The following is a 17,153-nucleotide window of genomic DNA, read 5'->3' on the forward strand; positions in this document are numbered from 1 at the left end:
CCCTGTCACCTTTGGATGGAAGGAGGCTAGCAAAGGTTAAAACAGCTGAACACTTCTTTTTTTTTTTTTTTTTTTTTTTTTTTCCTAGCACCAGCCATACAGACACGAAGCAACAATTTCACTCACACGTTTCAGCTTTCAGTTTTTCAAGACTGGAAGCACAAAGGTGTGATGTACCTTCAAGTGTGGAAAACACACACAACACAGATTCTTCAGGGCGCCTTTAGCAGGAGCTGCCCCTTTTGTTTTTTACAAACCGTTTCAAGAATCATAATTGTGTTTTCTGAGTCATGTCAGGTCATTTCAATAAAGATTCATGTTTTCACAATTAAAGCATGAATATGGTTAAAAGCCAGTTATGCAATAAGCACTGGTACAGCTAAACATACAGGAGGGCTTGTCCTCAGGGAGCCAGATGCTACTTAGCATCAAAAAGATAAATAAGGTACAAACTAAAACATAAATATTTTGCAGCAAGACAAAGATTGGGGTTATGTAGGGGAAACACACACACAACGGGTCTGAACTAACACAGGGTTTAGACAACTTCCACCATATGGGTTTCAGTAATTATTTCTGAATTGCATCTGCATAAGTGATATTTCACAAGGCCCTCTACACCCTGGGCTCACCTTTGGAAAAAAAACCAAGTGTCTGTATCCTGAACCAACAGACTGCAGCTACCTCACAAAAAGGCCTAATTATGTAATGAACTAAAAGCAGCCTAACTGTGCAGTTCTGTCTCCTAAGCATCCTGTCCTCCAGATCCCACTGAGGAAAGCAATCATAATTTCTTTTATTTCATGGGCCCAGTAACAATTATGTGGATGATCATAATGCTTCTGCAGGAATTCACCAAAATCCATTATTGACATGAAAAGGCACTGGTTTTGATGAGCCTTTAAAGGAAAGTGCAGTAAATATTTTCTCTTTGTTAAAGTCTAGACGGTTTATTTCTCCAATATAACTTTTGCCTTGGAACATTGCACCCCAAAAATGTTCTTTTACAACTCGGAATGTAATTCCAAGAAACCGTAAAAAAAAAAATCTTAAATGTTATGAAAGTGGATGCAGTTATTAACAAAAGGAAATAATCCCACGATCTCTTACCCACTTCCTACCAGTAATTAGTTACTTGTTGAATATAATTTATGCTGTAAGTAATTTCTGCTATTAATTTGAGAGGTGCTCTGCTTACTCCAATGCGAACTTTATCAAATGTGCACATACAGAGGATTTTACAAGGGTAAACGTACTTATCCATTGATTGCACTAGAAACATATTTTAAAGTGGAAAGTCTTCCTGGTGGGAGTGAACTCATGAGCTTTGAACTTAAAAAAAAAAAAAAAAGTGAGATAAGGAAAAAAAAAAAAAAAAAGGCCAGACCAAAACATGCTGATGCAGTGTGAGGAACTTTTTTCCCTATTGATCTTTAGGTATGAAACTATAGCAGAAAGTTTTAACAAACCGGAATTCAAATCAGATGCAAGAAATTTTCACGGAGCCACTCTATGGATTTGCTCAAAATTCTGCCCAGCAGTACCTTACTGCAAGTGTCTGCAGAGGCAGCGATGCTCCCCTCGCCTGCACCCTGGGCAAGCCGGACATGGATTAGCAAACCTGAACTCACAGCGTGAAAGGAGAAGAAAGAAGCGCCCGGAATTTCCAAGTTCTGTTTTGCAATTTCACAGGCACATAACGCAAACTCGTCCCCGCCGTAGCTCTCCCACCCGGTCTTGCTCAAGTGAGAAGCTGCTGCCAGGGCCGGGGACCCCAGAAAGGTGGGGGCAGCTCTATGCTAATGTTTCTGCTTCTGCAGCGTTCTGAACCCTGAAGCACCATCACAAAGCACACCTTCTGGGCAACTGACTCAAAACTTAGCGTCCAGCCATGTAAACCAGCCACAGCCCGGCTCCGGGACTAGAGAAGGGAAAGGGGTGGCTCCTACAGATTTTATAGTAGAGCACACTGCTTTTCCTAGGAAACTGGTCGATAGTTTTATAATAAAATTGGTCATTCTCTTCTTTAACTTACGACAGCAACCCAAACTAAACAAAAGCTTCACTTCCATGCCATCATTTCAGGCAAGATCCAACTTACTTCAAGGACATCCTTTAGCAACAGGCAGGAAAGCTGCTCAGTTAACATTCCTTTCTCACACTCCCACTGTACTTCATTTGAAAACGATGTGCAAAATCAGATCAAAAGACTAGAAACAGAAGAAAACGGCTACTTTAAAAAAAAAGATATTTTGAAGTGTTTTTGACCTGTTCCACCTACTAAAAACAAACAAAAAAAGATAGCAAATGTCAAAAGATGCAATCATATACGAAGTGAAGATGTAAAAAAAATCCCTCTCTGCTTTTCTTTTCCCTGCTCACTTAAAAAAGTTCCAAATTCTTTCACAGGAGGCCGATGAAAGACAACTAAAAACTAACGCTTCTCCAACTCCTACTACAAACTTCGAGCGGAAGTGGGAATAATATCCTAAGAAAAATAAATACGTTTACTGAGATGAGAAAGGGGATAATGCTGAGGAATCTGTAAAACTCGAGTTCATTCAAAGCTCACAAAACTCAGTTAAAAACCCCAAATCGACTCTCAGGACCCAAATGACTTTTAAGAAATGTTTCGCAGAGCTCCGCGGAGCCAGTGCTGATCTATTTGCTGGTGTACGAGAAGGGCATTCAGGGGATTTCGGAAGCCGGGTAAATGCTCCCAGCGAAGCACAACATCCCTCAAACTTTCCGCCGCGTTTCCACGCGTGGAGCCCGGGACCCTGTCCCCGGCGGTGCCCCGGCGCGGCCGAGAGGCGCAGGCACGGCGGCTGCCGGCACCGCCGGGCGCGGAGCGGCCGCGGCAGCGGAGGGACCCGCGCCGCCGCTTCCCCGAGAAGTTGCCGCGGGAAGCGCCCGGTGCTTCCGAGCGGCGGGGCCGGGCCGGGAGGCGCAGGGGCTCCGCCGCGCCCGGTCCTCCCTTACCTGCCCGCCTGAAGCGCTTCTGCGCCGCGGCGCCCTCCGCACCCGCGGCCGGCGGGTCCCCCCGCGGCCCCTCGGCCCTCGCCCTCCTCATGGCCGCCGGGGGGCCGGAGCCTGCGCTGGCAGGGGCAGGGAGGACGCTGCCCCGGGCCGCCCGGCCGCGCCTCGAGTCGACCACTTGTCGCCCCGCGTCCCAGCACAGGTACGGGCGGAGGCACGTCCCCCCGCCGGGCTGTGCCGAACTCCTACGAAATCCCCCTGTTCCGGAGGGGAGGGAAAAAGGGAGTAAGAAAAAAAAAATAAAAAAGATACTTCACACGCTCCCTCTGCAAATCCTGGCGGACACAAAGCCAGCGTTTATCCCTCGCTTACCGGCTTGGAGGGAAGCGGGAGACGCAGGGTAAAAAAGAAAAAAAGGGGAAAAAAAAAAAAAAAAAACAACAAAAAAAAAAAAACCCACCAAAAAACACAACCTTAGGAAAAACAAATCGGCTTCCCGCCGCCCGGAGCCTCTGCGCTGCGGCCGCCGAGTCCCCTCTGAGCGCGGCGGCTGCGCGGAGCCCGGCGCGGCGGCGGCAGCAGCTCCCGGGACGGGGCGATCCCCCCGCGGCCCGGCCCGGCCCGGCCCGGCGGCGGCAACTTTTCCGCCTCCAGGAAGCCTTTGGTGCAGCCGGAGGCCGGGGCTGCGGGGCGGCGGGGCAGCGTCCTCCGCCCGGCGGGACTGCAGGGGAGCGGGGGGTGCGGGAGCGCTGGGGTCCGCGGGGGGGTGGGGGAGGCGGGCGAGAAAGTGGGTGCCCGGGGGGGATTTTCCGGCCCTTTCGGGGGGACGGCGCGGGCAGCGTGTGTGGCCGGACGGGGCATCCGTCCCGCGGGGCTACGGGATCAGCCGCCCCACCGCAGCCCCACTTTGTTTCCCAGCTCCGCGGGGCGCGGAGAGAGACTCCGTGCGGGGGGCGCGGATCCATCTCCCGCGGGCTCAGGATGCCAGACCGCCCCGCTGGGAGAGGGCGGAGGGAAAACATCAAAAAACGGAAAGAGTTTGGAGTTTCGTTAAGAAACAGACGAAACAAAACGCTGAGTTAAAAAAAATAAGATAAAACCCAAGAACTTGGATCAAAACCTCAGAAGGACCCCCCTCCCCCCCGCATATAACTCCGGGAGATCTTGTTGTCCCGCACCAGTGCCCGGCGCGGTTCCGACTCCCCACAAGGTAAGTTCATCTATTTTGTGTGTGTTTGTGTTAAAATGTGTGCGAGGGAGAGGAGAAGAACTCACCATTTCGCTGGGATAACAAGGCCAGATCGGGATCGGATTGGAAATGCTGAGGCTTCGCCTGCTTCCTCCGCGACATGCTGGCTCAAACATCAGCTGGGGCAGAATAAAAAATTACTAAAAAAAAATCTTCTCAAAATTACGGAAATCGAGCCTCCCCCCCCCCAGCCTCCCCGATCCTCCGCGCACCGCGCATGTGTCCTGCTATAATTATGATTATCAATAATGCATTGCGATTAATCATAGAGGGGCTCTTTGAAAGGCGATTGGCACATGGCCAGCTCTATTCAAACCAGCTCGCCTTAATCAATTAGGCGCTGATTTGCTGGAGACCCTTGTCTCTCCGCCGCTCCCACCCAATGAGTCGATCCATGTGGCAGGAGAAGGGGCTGGATTTCCCCAAAGCTGTTTGGATACAGTTTAACCCTCTTAGCAACCAGCTGGAGCTGCATCGCGCCATCCCGGTTACTATAGGAATGTGTCTCCCTTCGCCCCTTCCTCCAGCCCCGACGGGCTCCCCGCGCCTCCCTCCCTCCTTCCCACAGTTTTGCCCTGCGTTTCACTTTTCTTTTACTTTCTTTTCTTTTTTTTTTTTTTCTTTCTTTTTTTTTTTTTTTTTTTTTTTTTAACTCCCCCCACCTCGCCCTCAGTCCGAACCGGTGGAGGGAGGGCAGAGTGACCAATAACCGATCCGGGCAGGACGCGCGGCTGGGGCAGCCGGCAGGGAGCAGCGGCCCCGGAGGGTCGGCCCCGCACCCGGCAAGTGCCTGCGCGGGGAGAGTCCGGCCCCGCTCCGGCCGCCGCCGCGCTAACGCTCGCTCCGTCCCGCTGCTGCAAAAAAAGTTTCTGGTGTTTTTTTTTTTTTTTTTCCTCTTGGTTTTGGTATTTTTTTTTTCCCTTCCTCTTGTCTCCGCATTTACAAATAAAGATCCATTTCGCCCTCTCCAAGATCTCTCTCCCACCACTCAAACCCCCCCCACCCCCCCCAGCACTTCTCTTTCCATATATCACGGCCCGAGGGGTGCTGAAAATAGGAAGGGTTTGTTTTTTACCTCACACATTCCCAGGACAATTAGGGCGCCGCTGGGAGCGGCGGGCGGACCAGGCGGCCGCTCCGCCCCCGCGCCGCGCGGGTTGGCTGCACTCGCCGTCAGTCCGCCCCGGGAGCCCGTTGCGAACGGCGGCGGGGCCGCGGCCGGGGGCGCGCGGCGCGTCCCGCTCCGCGGCCCCGCTCCGCTCCCCCGACCCCCTCCCTCCTCCGGCTCGCCCCTGACTTTTGTTCCCTCCTGGACGTGGGAGAGACGCGCATCGGCCCGCCGGAGGCGCCCCCGGCCGCGCCGAGCGCGGAGCGGAACGGCCCGGCCCGGCCCGCGGAGCCGTGCGGACGCCGGGGCCGGCCGTGCGCGCAGGCGGAGCCGGCCGGGCTGGGCTGAGTGTGGCGCGGAGGGGCCGTCCCGGGCCCCCTGCGCTCCCCGCGGCCGCTCCTTGTGCCCGGTCCCCAGCGCTCCCGGCGCCGGGACCCTGCGGGCACCGCGCTCCTGCCGCGGGACGCATCGCGCGCCAAACTCTTACGCCCATGTGTTACTTCCGAGCAGGAACCTCTCCCAAACAAATGTCACGATCTTGAAATAAAAAGTATAGTTGCACAGAGGCTACAAACGAGGCTCTTTTTAATATGTCGTATATCCAGCGATACACGTACTGTGGGTAAATGGTGGGTGTCCCCCTGAGCTCCGCTCTCCGCGCCCCTCAGCGCGTCACGCTGCTGCGGGCACGGAAAGTTACTTTGTAAAATAAGCTGAACCGGCAGAAGCTGGAGCACGGGCGTTTCTTTCCCTCCACCCTGACCCATCTAGTGCTCCCTCCTCCCACTCCCCCCGCTGGATTATTTACTCTTCTATAGAAGCTACTCCTTTTTCCCGTATTAATATTAACAAACTCTCTGTAAAAGCAAGAGGCTGATCAGATCCAACTCATTTCAATTTCAAATGAGCCGGTAAAGCCTAGAGAGAGCGAGAGGAGAAAGGAGAGAGGGACAAATCTTCCCATTCGAGGAACCGGCTTACTGGCGTTTTCTTCTCATTATTAAACGAAAGAGATTGTAAAACGTTTATCAATAAGGGTGGGGGGAAGAAAAACAGTCGCAAAACCCAACCAAACAAATGCATACGAACCGAAAAATCCTCCCAGGTGCCACTCCAGTATTTAGTCAGCGTTGCAAAGTGGTCATTGACGCTTCTTTTCATTTCTGCACAGGGCGAGCCCCCTCCCTCCCCGCAGCATTCGGTACAGTAGATTTTGAGAAAAAGACAAACGAAGCTATCAGCGGGGATGATGTTGAAGAATGAAGATAATAATGTTGCTATAGGTGGTACTTCACATGACATTATTTTTCACTGAATATTTAAAGAGATGTTTCGGCAGAGATGGATACACTCAGCGCAGGCTGTCACCCTCCGTACCCTGAGACAGTGGGAAAGAAACCGAACCTGAACGCAGAGAAACGCACTCCTCACTCACTGCTAGCCACACGTAGATGCACACAAAATACCCACGCGGATCTATTTGCACATGTATGCCTGTATTTCTAACTGTATCAATCACTCCACTAGCTTCCTACGGTTTCTAAGCTAGACGATCTCCCAAAATTATTCGCGTTCACAATTTCATTATACTTTTGCCGATTAAGCTTGAGACAAATTTCCCCAGATGTGCAGTACCTTTGCTTCGTGGCTGGAAAAAGGCGGCCGTGGACAGGTAATTAAAAAAGCAACAACAGCAACAACAAGACGAAAAAGAGTGGCTTAAAGAAAAAGAAATTAATTTGGAGAAATTAAGTTTTACAACTTTTTTTTTTTCGTTTCTCTTCTCGCTAGTGTTAAAGCGGCGCCTGGTATTTCATCCAAGACCGATTGATTATTTATTGTTTGTTTTCCTCTCCTTCGCTGGGGGCCGGGAGGGGTGGGGAATGGGTGGGGGCAGAGCAGCAGTGCCAGGGCTAGAGAAAAATCGGTCTTTATTGTTGTTGATAGCAATACATCAATTAAACGTCATTGTCTCTAACAGAAGTTGTGAGAGTTCACAAGCGTAAATACTCTGATCCCGGGTTTTCCCTCTCGACTCTCCGAATGACAGTGACATATTTTTCCCTCCCCGCCACACCTTGGAGATTTTTTTCCCTTCTCGGATTATTCTTTTTAATGGAGGTGGGAGGCTTTCTAATGTGCTTCAATGCAAATCAGCCTGGCTGCAAGACACCCGTGGTGGGGATCGATCTCCAGTTCATTGAGATGAGCACTGAAGGGAGATGGTAAACAGGGGATAATTTGCAGTTCATTCTGCTGAGAGACGATTCCAATGAGATGCATCACACTAGACTGGATTATTGTTATTCAGGTTTGCGAACAGACACAACACCCTTTGCACGACGGAGTTAGAAGCTGCACGATCCCCTCGTAGTTACAAAACATCTTCAATAACTATCGAGGGGTGCGGGTGGGGGGGAGGAAATCCAATTGATTTCACGTTTTGCGGCCATGACCCCCGAGCCCCTCGGGCCGGGCGGCGCGGGGCGGGCGCGGCTCCGCGGCGGCGGCAGCCGAGGGTCGGGGCAGCCCAACCTGCGGCTCCGCGCCGGCCCCGCTGCCCCGCACGGCAAAGCGCTGCCCCGCACGGCAAAGCGCTGCCCCGCTGCGCTCGCACGTTCACCCTGCCAAAATACCCGCTTCCCGCTTAGCAGGGTGCTTGGGCTTCTATTTATGGAGCTTTTCCCCTTCCTTCTCTTCCTCCTCCGTTTTCTATGTTCTCTGTTTGCCTCTATTTTAACTGAAAAAGCCACACTTCGCTGGAGTTCCGAACGGCGCTCCAGCTGACCTCGCAAGTTCGCCGTTTGTCAGCTAACACAGGTTACATATATTTTAGAAATGTGGGTAATTAGGGGCTTCCAGATGCTGCAGTCAGCTGGGAACTTGGCTTTATGCTCCGATGTATAATAAACTTTTGAGACAGTCCTGGGGCGCAGCTACCCCGGGGCAGCGAGCACCAGCTCTCCGGAATTGTTTCATTATCAATAGCCCGGATCACGCTATTCACCATGGACACTGCAAACCCTGTGACTGTGTGGGTTTAGGTGCGACTGCTTTTGTGGGCATGCTGTCAGCTTCCCCCTTCTTTGCTTTCTTCTGCCTTTTTTTTTTTTTTTTTTTTTTTAATTAAAAAAAAATTCTAATAGTGATTCTCCAGGGGGAAGAAAGAGAAAAAAAGGGAAAAAAAGAAAAAAAAAAGAAGAGGAGGGGGCACCAGAATTGAATCCCTCGCCATTATTACTGACAACTAATAATTGATCATTGCTCACAAACATAAGCTTTTACCCGCATAATTGAATCGTAAGCAATACGGGTTTAGTCAAAGGAAAAAAAATTAGAGGGAAAGAATCTCTCCCTTTTTCTCCCCTAAATCCCAGAGAATCTCAGTGATGAGGACTCCTCCACCCCCGAGATAAAAATGACTAATGCCATAACCAGCCAAGGTGGGATTATTCAATTCAATTCTTTCTTTACACTTTTGCTGCCTTTTGTTTGACCTGATGGCTGGCAAATTTTTACACCTAGCTGTCCCTTTTGAGTTTATTGATGAAGGTGCTTCTGAAATGATTATCAGGAGATTTACAGCCATCACTACCCACCTACGGGAAAAGTAGTAAAATCAATCCCTCAATCAATCAGACCCCTCTGTGCATATCTTTTTAATCTGCTCTTTTAGCTGTTTTATTACAACGCGAGCATTAAATATGTTTGTTTCAAATTTAACACGAATGCCTCCGAAGGACTCTGTCAATTTAGACGTAAATCATGAAGTAAACAAGCTGGATGGAAAATTCTCTCACTCGGGCAAGAATGTTAAAAAACAAGGAGTAAAAAAAATCTCTCGTGCATCAGTGTATGGGCAATTCTTTTGTATGTACAGTCCACAAGGCAGGAAAACAACAAACAGAAAGATAAATATGCAACACTGCAAAAGATTTCCATGCACTTTTACAGGACTAGAGAGTGCTAGTAATTACAAATACTTTCACACCCTCAAGTCTATCATTATTTCCTCTGATATCATTATACATATATATCAGAATATCTTATTTCCTGTGCTAAAAAAAATAACTTTTTTAAATTAAATACCTTATAGTTGAGAAAGTATCTTGATTCTTGATTACAACCTTATTATCGATCCCAAGGTATCACTCTATTCTTTATAAGCCTTTTTTGGGGGTTAAAAAATAAATTAGAGGGTATTTCAGGTAGGCTGCTAAGGTCAGTGATTTGTTACACAGCGGTCATCAGACAGAGTGAATCTATAAGTTCTATAGAGAACCAAGATTTTTATTTGATGCCACAGGGGAAGTTTTCTCTGCAAGCCACATGCCTTTGCGTCCCGGTTTAATTTTTGTTTTAATATCCTAGTGTATCGCAGCCATATAAAGCCACCATGTGGCTCCATCAGAAAACCAGAAGTTTAGAAATGAAGTGACAGAGATTTCTCCAGCTGTAGATTAAAAAAAAAAAATCCATTCTGAGCTACAAAGACATTTTTCAAATACATATTGTAATGTCTCAGCATAGGAAAAACTCTGGATAGGACAAGGGAAAAAAAAGACAATGAAATATGAATTCTGTACATGACAAAAGAAGAGTCATGAATAATTACATCTGATATCAGATGAGATGTAACCTGCAATATCAGCCAACAATTCCTCCACACATCTTGTTTTATGGAAAGTGCCTTTATGCAGTAGGAAAACTTCACAGTTTCTGTCACTGTTCATCTGTATATCTATTAATGGGAGCCTTAGTGTCAATTTTTAATAAAATATTATAGTTATAATTTCTTTATCAAAGTACTACTTAAAATAGTATAAAATATGGAAATGGGAGTAATTTAAAAACAAATTAAGGAGCAGGACCAAGGGATGTATTTTCCAGGATATTTAGGGAAATACATATGTTCTTAACAAGATGTTCCCTTAGGATCTGCTTACCTTTAAATTAAAATTACACAAAAATTCTGTACTCTGTCAAAATATAAACACGAGGACAAAATTTTACAGGAATATTTTATCTGAAATAGAACTTAGAGAAGATTTCTACAGGGTAGTCATCTAATGAAGTAAGACCTGTTGTCACGAAAAGATTTGCACTTCAAATCAGAGTTAAAAAGTACACGTGTTTATTTACATTTTAATGTTTCATTTTAAACTGGAGAATATGTAGTGATTAAAGACTAAACATGCTTCAAACCTCAGGGGAAGTGTTGCCTGTAGAGTCCCGAATTTCTTGCCTAATGAAATGAACCTGACAACCGCTCTCCTTTTCATGACATATTTTTGATTTGAATACAGTGGAAGTATTTGTAAGTACATACATTTTGTTTGCATAATATTGAGATGCCCTGATTAATGCATGGTGTTTACAACGTGAAAATTGTTGTGCTCTCTGCATCAACACAAGGAGCTGGCCTGGCAGCAGCTAGTTGCAATAAAGTAAATGCCTCATGAATAATGTTCTGCTTTCCATGCCTGAGCTAAGCAGAATCCTCCCCATCCACCTTTTGCCCCCAGTTTGAGCCAGCCTGTTAGGAGAACTGGTCTGCAATGGTGCTATGTAGAACACAGCTCTCTGAGTACAAATATGTTTGCTCACAGACCTGCACATGCACTATCTGGGTCCTGTGGGGAGCCCATTTCCTCATGGAGCAATGTGATCCCCAGCCACATTTTTGCAGTTTTCTTCCTATAAATGATCATATAATGTTCAGATGGCAACAACAGCCATTACCTACCTCAAAAGATAACTCCAGGAGTTTCTGATTTCTTAGAAAAATTCCTCAGAAGAAAAGAAAGAGTTGAGCACTGAGCTGCCAGCCAGCTCTACTGAACTATCAGCAGATACTACATCAGTGACCCAGAAACAGCCTTGAAAAGTACTGCTTCATAAACCCAAGATCACACAGTTATCACCCAGAAAATGAGACTCACAGTTTCCTTCCTTACGTAAGAAAAGCTCAAGTAACAGGATTCAAAAAGCAATCCTCACAAAGAGACTTAAAAGACCCTTCCTCAGAAATCCAGAAACCAGATTTGGGGTTAGAAAAATTGTTTCCATCCTTCATATGCTTTATATAGTAAGCCTGGACTTTCATCCTGCTGTACAAGCCATGTCTTGAATCTCACCCTGAGTTACGTATTCTGTGTTTCAGTCCTTCTTCACAGAACTTCAAATTCCCTCTCAAATGCAGTGTCCAGGGCCGCAGAACATGTCTATTTACATCCTTAAGCAGCTTTCTGCAGACTAGCTGGCTCTCCCCAGGACTGTACACAATCATTAAGCTCATCTGAGCTTGCTCCTAGCCACTGACACCCTAGAAGTACTACCTGAATGAGAATTTAAAGCTTGAGTAGGTTTTAGATAATACTAAAGCTATGTGGTGCTAAAATCATACGTGCAAAGACAAATGTAGCCCCAGTCTGTAATGGTTCAGCAATTCAACTGCTCGTCATGTACTGCAACGGGCAAAAAAAGGAGGGAGAATTGTACTTGAATATAAGACAACATGGCACATTTAGGAATTACACCAAACAGCAGTGTTTATTCTACTTCTATTTGTAAAGAAGGATACATCATTTACTCACTTCTGAGACCATGAAAAGACACTTTTCTTTTCCCCAGAAGCTTGCAATGTAAGAGCCGAATCCTAAACATCATCAATGTCACTCATCCTTGTGCAGGAAGCAGAGCATTGACAGCACAGCATGAGCAGTGTTTCAGTCTAGACCTGCACATGAGTGAATTTGGAGCAGGGACTAGCTGTGGTGATCAGACCTGTTCCTGACCACGGTTCCTCCCTGCCCCATGCCTGGATGGCCCTGTCCCACCAGGCTGTGCTGCTCTGGCATTGGCACAAACGTCTGCATGACATGGAAATCTCCTGCATGGGGCAACAATGCGTGGTACAGTAACTTCTTAAGCTGTTCCAGCTGTTTGCAAATAAAATATGCGTCTAAGCCCCCAGTCTATACAAACTGATTTCCAAGAGGAGCTGTATTTGTGTGACTGTGCCAGATCAGGGCCATTACTAACTGCAGAGGAGCATAAACATCTGTAGAGAGAGAAAAGACTTAGAGAAGGCACCAGTGACAATGATGGCACGTAAATCCCATACCTCTTAGTGAGAACTCTCTTGTTAACATGTTTAGTTGACAGTCACACACCTTTGCACTCCCATATATTTTAAGGTTTGAAGTCACTTGTTCTGTCTCTCAAGTTTACTCAGCCTGGCTTCTTGTGCAGTTGAAGCAGCTTCCATTTTCATGCTGCGCAAAAACACAAGCAATACCATAATACATAAGAATAACAGTTTAATGGAAACATAGAGCCAAATGCTAAATGTATTGAATTAAGTGGAATTAAAGAAAGGATAAATATGGTCCATTCCCTCCTCCAGCTTCAGTACTGTCCTCTCCAACACTGTACATATAATCTCACAACACAATAACATTGCTGTACTCACTCTGTGCAAGCAGGATCATTCACTTACTCTTTGTTTCACTCCTACAATTTTCAAATAGCCAAATTCAGTTTCAGGCAGTGCTGTTCTCAAAGGGCTGCCAGACCCTGCTACTCCTTTGCCCCACTGCTGACAGATTGCTCTACAGTGGGACAAGACCTGCCCATGTCCAGCGATGCTCACACTGAGCAGAAGCAATAATTAAACCCTTTTACCTTAATAAAGGTAAAAAGCAAGATGGATGTGAGCCTAATGGGGGAGAGACAGGTACATCTGCATCCCCAGCCAGTGCTGCCACCACCAGCCCCCAGAGCAGCAGCTGCCCAGGGCTGCAGAGTGTTCAGTAACACTTTCTTGCGCTAGAGACTGTGCCTTGTGAGGGGCCTACCTTTAATGTTTTGCCTAGAGCAACACAATCCATAACGGGTGCTGGTTGCCACATTCAGGGGAGCCTGCAGGAACTGCTTGCTGCTGACTGGGAAAGCACTCACTGCTTCTCAAAGCAAAACTACTGTGACACTTTAGGAGTACAGCCCTTTAAACCACCTGTTCAAATCTGCTAATCACAGGTAATCTTGGCTCTTCGAGGGGATTACTCAAAGACAATAAAACCACTAAAAAACCAAAGACAAAAACTGCTACTGGTAATTTGCATCAATTTTTTGTGATGTTATGCTATAATTTTTGCAATAATTGTAACCAGTAACATACTATGTAAAGTTCTCAAGGGATTGACTCCCTGTTCAGAAATTAACTGTAGAATATGCTTTGCATTTCTTATTATTCTGCAAATTAACTGTAGAATATGCTTTGCATTTCTTATTATTCTGCTTTCTTATTGTCATTCTCATAAAATCAAGCAAAGTGATAAATGGAATGTCTAAAAACCAGGATTCTAGAAGCCAGAATTTAATCTGGTCAAATTACACAAAATATATCTGTCCTGGAAGCATATCTGCTTTTAAGGAGTTATATACCATCACAGAGAATACAAAATTCTGCACCTGAAGCGTTGGCACATATCTACAAGATTATATTAATTCCAGTGTAGAAAGCTGACATTGTTGGATACTGCTTGGAAATGTGCATGTTGTAAAACTGGGAAAAAAAGCTACAAAATTTGAACTTAATTGGAAATATTTTCATTTTATAGTAAAGCATGTTGTAGATGTTTACATAGTATTCAATAAATATTAGCCATAAAGCCTAATTTAACCCCAGATTTTGTTAGGTTCAAGATTTTTGAAAAAACCAGTTGTCATCCCAAACTTTGTACCCTTGTAACCGCCAATCCCAGCCCCCATTTAGGTAGGCAAGTCCTCGGTGGTGTGGCCACACAGTCAAGGGCCAAAACTGCCTTGGAGGCACTTGGCCTCAGTGTGTGTCCCTGCTCTGTTTTGCCTCTGGATCCCATGGTTTCAGGATCAGGGGGTTTGTGTGTAAAGCTTGTAAAATCTTAGAAGAATACAAAGGATATTTTGTAAAGTTTCCCTAGAAACATCTTTTTCAAGCCATGTGGTGTTGCTGGGTAGGGATTTAGTCTATCCAAATAAAACCAGTAGCACTTTTCAATGCATAGAGCACAAATTCATCAAGTGGCTCAGTTGCAATATGTTCTAGGTTCCTGGAAAATGGAAGGTTGGATCAAATGCTCTTTTGAGGTCTCTCCAGGCCATTCTATGATTCCATGACAGGGCAACATGATTTTACATGGAACTATATTATTCACATTCTTGATGCTTTATTATACCTTTCAAAATCAAATAATCAATATAATTTGGGTTTTATTGCTGAAAGAATGAAATTGCTTGATTGACACATGATAGTGAACTAATGACATTAGAAGCCCTGGCTCTTTTATTTCTCTTTCGCTCAGAAAAGAGCAAAAAATTCTGGATTTGTTCTGAACAAAATTGCAATACTGCAGGCTAAAACTTTACTTCTCAATCTAAAAACTTTCCTTCTCAATTTAAATTCATTTTAAATTGTTATGCTTTACAAACTTCCAAATGGGATTCTAATTGTTGACAGACATTTTACATTACATGTGTCTATCACTTTGATTTAATATGCATTTTCAATGAAATTTAAAAAAGGCCTCTAAGGTGGCAATTTAACAGCAAGACATGCTGTGAATTTTAGATATAAAAAATATCTAGTTTTCAAGGGTTTTTTGTACATGTGAAAATGGCCCTCCAGAAAAAAAAAAAATCAGAGAATGTCTGTATGGCTGAGTTATCAGAAGCTAATATATCTCCAAGAACATTACCTACTGTTTTAATCAATCACAGTCATCAGAGGCAAACCAGGTTTTACATTTATGCAGCTTTTCAGTAGTACACTTCAAAAAGTATTAACCATAAAAGAAATAGAATGTATTTGGAAATCCTATGTCTGGTTTATTACATCTCATGACCTGATTTAATTTTCTTCTACAGAAAACCCACATTGAAATGTCTGTAAGTAATAGGTACTTGTTGTCAACTTTGATAAGAGACATTTGAAAGGAATGCCAAATGTATTGTGAAAGATAAGGGAACAGCAGCTTTTCTGTGTCCCTAAAAGAGTGGAAACCAGACTTAGGAGAGCACACAACTACAGAACAGACCTGTTCTATATCATGCCTACTTTTGAAATCCTCAGAATTGTAGTTAATGTTTAACCCTAAGCTATAGACATTGACAGCACAGTGGGAACAATTCTCTATCTTTAACCTAAAATTTTTAAACCAAAATATTCACGACTTTTAAATTCTTGCATTTTCTTCATAACATCAATAAAAACACCTTAGGCTGGCTTATTTTATATAAATAGCTTTAGATATCTTATTTAAGAGGTCCTGCAGGGTGTCCCAAAACCTACACTTGATGGCAAGAATAAACATTCATTAAACTTCAAAGGCTGCCAAAAAGTCTAGTTATTTTGATTTAGGGGAATCATTTAAATTAATCCCTCAGCCTGTGTAGAAAATATATAATGTAATCCATTTCTCTGTCTCTAGCTTCAAGTCACACTGGAAAAAAAATACTGCTTTACCAATGTTTTCTGCTTTGAAAAACTGGGGAAAAATTAAGACTTCATATATTTTTGAACAATTCTGGCTTAGTGTCATTAAGAAACAAATATTATAATACACAACTGTGTACTTACATCTCTGGGTAACTGCTGTTAAACCTACGCATACAATGGAGTTCTTCAGTGGGAGCAGTAAAACCAGATTTTATGTTTGTGTGCAAGTGTATATATGTTTCTGTAATTTTTTTTTAACAAAAGAATCAATTTTTTGGAATGGCTTTCTGCCTTACCACCTCAACTCAACTGAGTGCTGCTGTGCTACAGATCTGTTTCTGTAACAGATCTTTTTTTGCTGAGGCCCCCTTAAAATTTGGAAAAAAATTTAGTATGGTGAAGAGCTTGGTTTAAAATTATTTTTTGCTTTAAAATGAATACACTCTTCTTCTGAAAGAAGCATGTAGGGTGTACCGTGTCAAATGCACCGAGGAAAAAAATGAAAGTAGGGAGAAGCTCAGCTATTGTAAATCACTGTAATGCCACTGAGGCCAATTCAGACAAGCTGAGGTTGTGGCCTAATATTTGTGCTGAAATGTTGCAGCTATAGCTGTATCCCTGAGCTGTATAAATATTTGTTGAAAGCTGACTGTTAGGGTGCAAGGGTGGATTGCTCATCAGCAAATAGTGAGGGCCCTTGTCTTTTCACCTTTCTTAAGGAAACCTTCTCTTTTTGAGGGCTGGGAATTTTGACTGAGTACATGTATGATCTTTCTTACTTTGTGCATGGATTGTTCCATGTGCAGTGGAACAGGAATTTCCATCTGGACTTTTGAACTTGCACCCGCCTCAGTGTCCGGCGCTGATTCATGCCATGCACTGTACATGAATGACCAGCAATGTTTACAAAATGAATTAGCTTGACTCCAACTCTCCAGCCAGAAAGTAATCAAAGTGAAGAGCCAAGCTATTTCTGAAATTCCAGCTTCCCTAGCTAGAAACTGCGTGCTCTGTCTTGCTAGTCAGAGTAGTAAAGCAAAATGTACATGTTCTATACTGGAGGACAATTAATAACAGCAGTGATTCTGAGCAGTCGACAGACATTAACTATTCCACCCCCAAACTGCTCTTGTGTGGTAGGCAAGTCTGACTGCAGCACATGGTACAGAGAAAAAAAAAATAAAAAGTGAAAATATCTATATCAGTAAGTGATTATTCTGTGAGTTGTAATATGTTCTTTTTGATCTTTTCTTCTCTCAAATTAAATTTCAGTTAACATTTTACTTCACTTTTGAATGAATACATGTATTCATTGACATATTCAGGAATCTTCTTAT

At 44.7% G+C, this 17,153-nt stretch overlaps 1 protein-coding gene and 1 long non-coding RNA gene across 8 annotated transcripts in view; one reads left to right on the top strand and one right to left on the bottom strand.

Annotated features, from left to right (window-relative positions):
* SALL1 (spalt like transcription factor 1) overlaps positions 1–13,462 on the bottom strand; it is a 24,894-nt gene extending 11,432 nt beyond the window's left edge. Inside the window, exons 1-3 of one of the 7 annotated variants that reach the window (XM_068202689.1) lie at positions 13,196–13,462; positions 12,463–12,613; positions 4,255–4,347 (exon numbers count right to left, since the gene is read on the bottom strand). In XM_068202689.1, the coding sequence (XP_068058790.1) occupies positions 4,255–4,330 (76 nt within the window). In that variant the 5' untranslated portion in view covers positions 4,331–4,347; positions 12,463–12,613; positions 13,196–13,462. Of the gene's footprint in view, positions 1–2,101; positions 2,211–4,254; positions 4,787–5,303; positions 5,357–6,971; positions 7,108–12,462; positions 12,614–13,195 lie in introns of those variants that run through there. The other 6 variants (XM_068202691.1, XM_068202690.1, XM_068202688.1 and 3 more) reach the window with 6 other exon arrangements.
* On the top strand, positions 3,454–6,978 carry LOC137481166 (uncharacterized). Its single transcript, XR_011003362.1, has 2 exons — positions 3,454–4,189; positions 6,508–6,978. It is a non-coding gene; the product is annotated as an uncharacterized lncRNA (long non-coding RNA).
* Positions 13,463–17,153: the final 3,691 nt, after the last annotated feature.

Source organism: Anomalospiza imberbis, chromosome 12 (genome assembly GCF_031753505.1).
Source record: "Anomalospiza imberbis isolate Cuckoo-Finch-1a 21T00152 chromosome 12, ASM3175350v1, whole genome shotgun sequence".
In the NCBI taxonomy this organism is placed as follows: Eukaryota; Metazoa; Chordata; class Aves; order Passeriformes; family Viduidae; genus Anomalospiza; species Anomalospiza imberbis.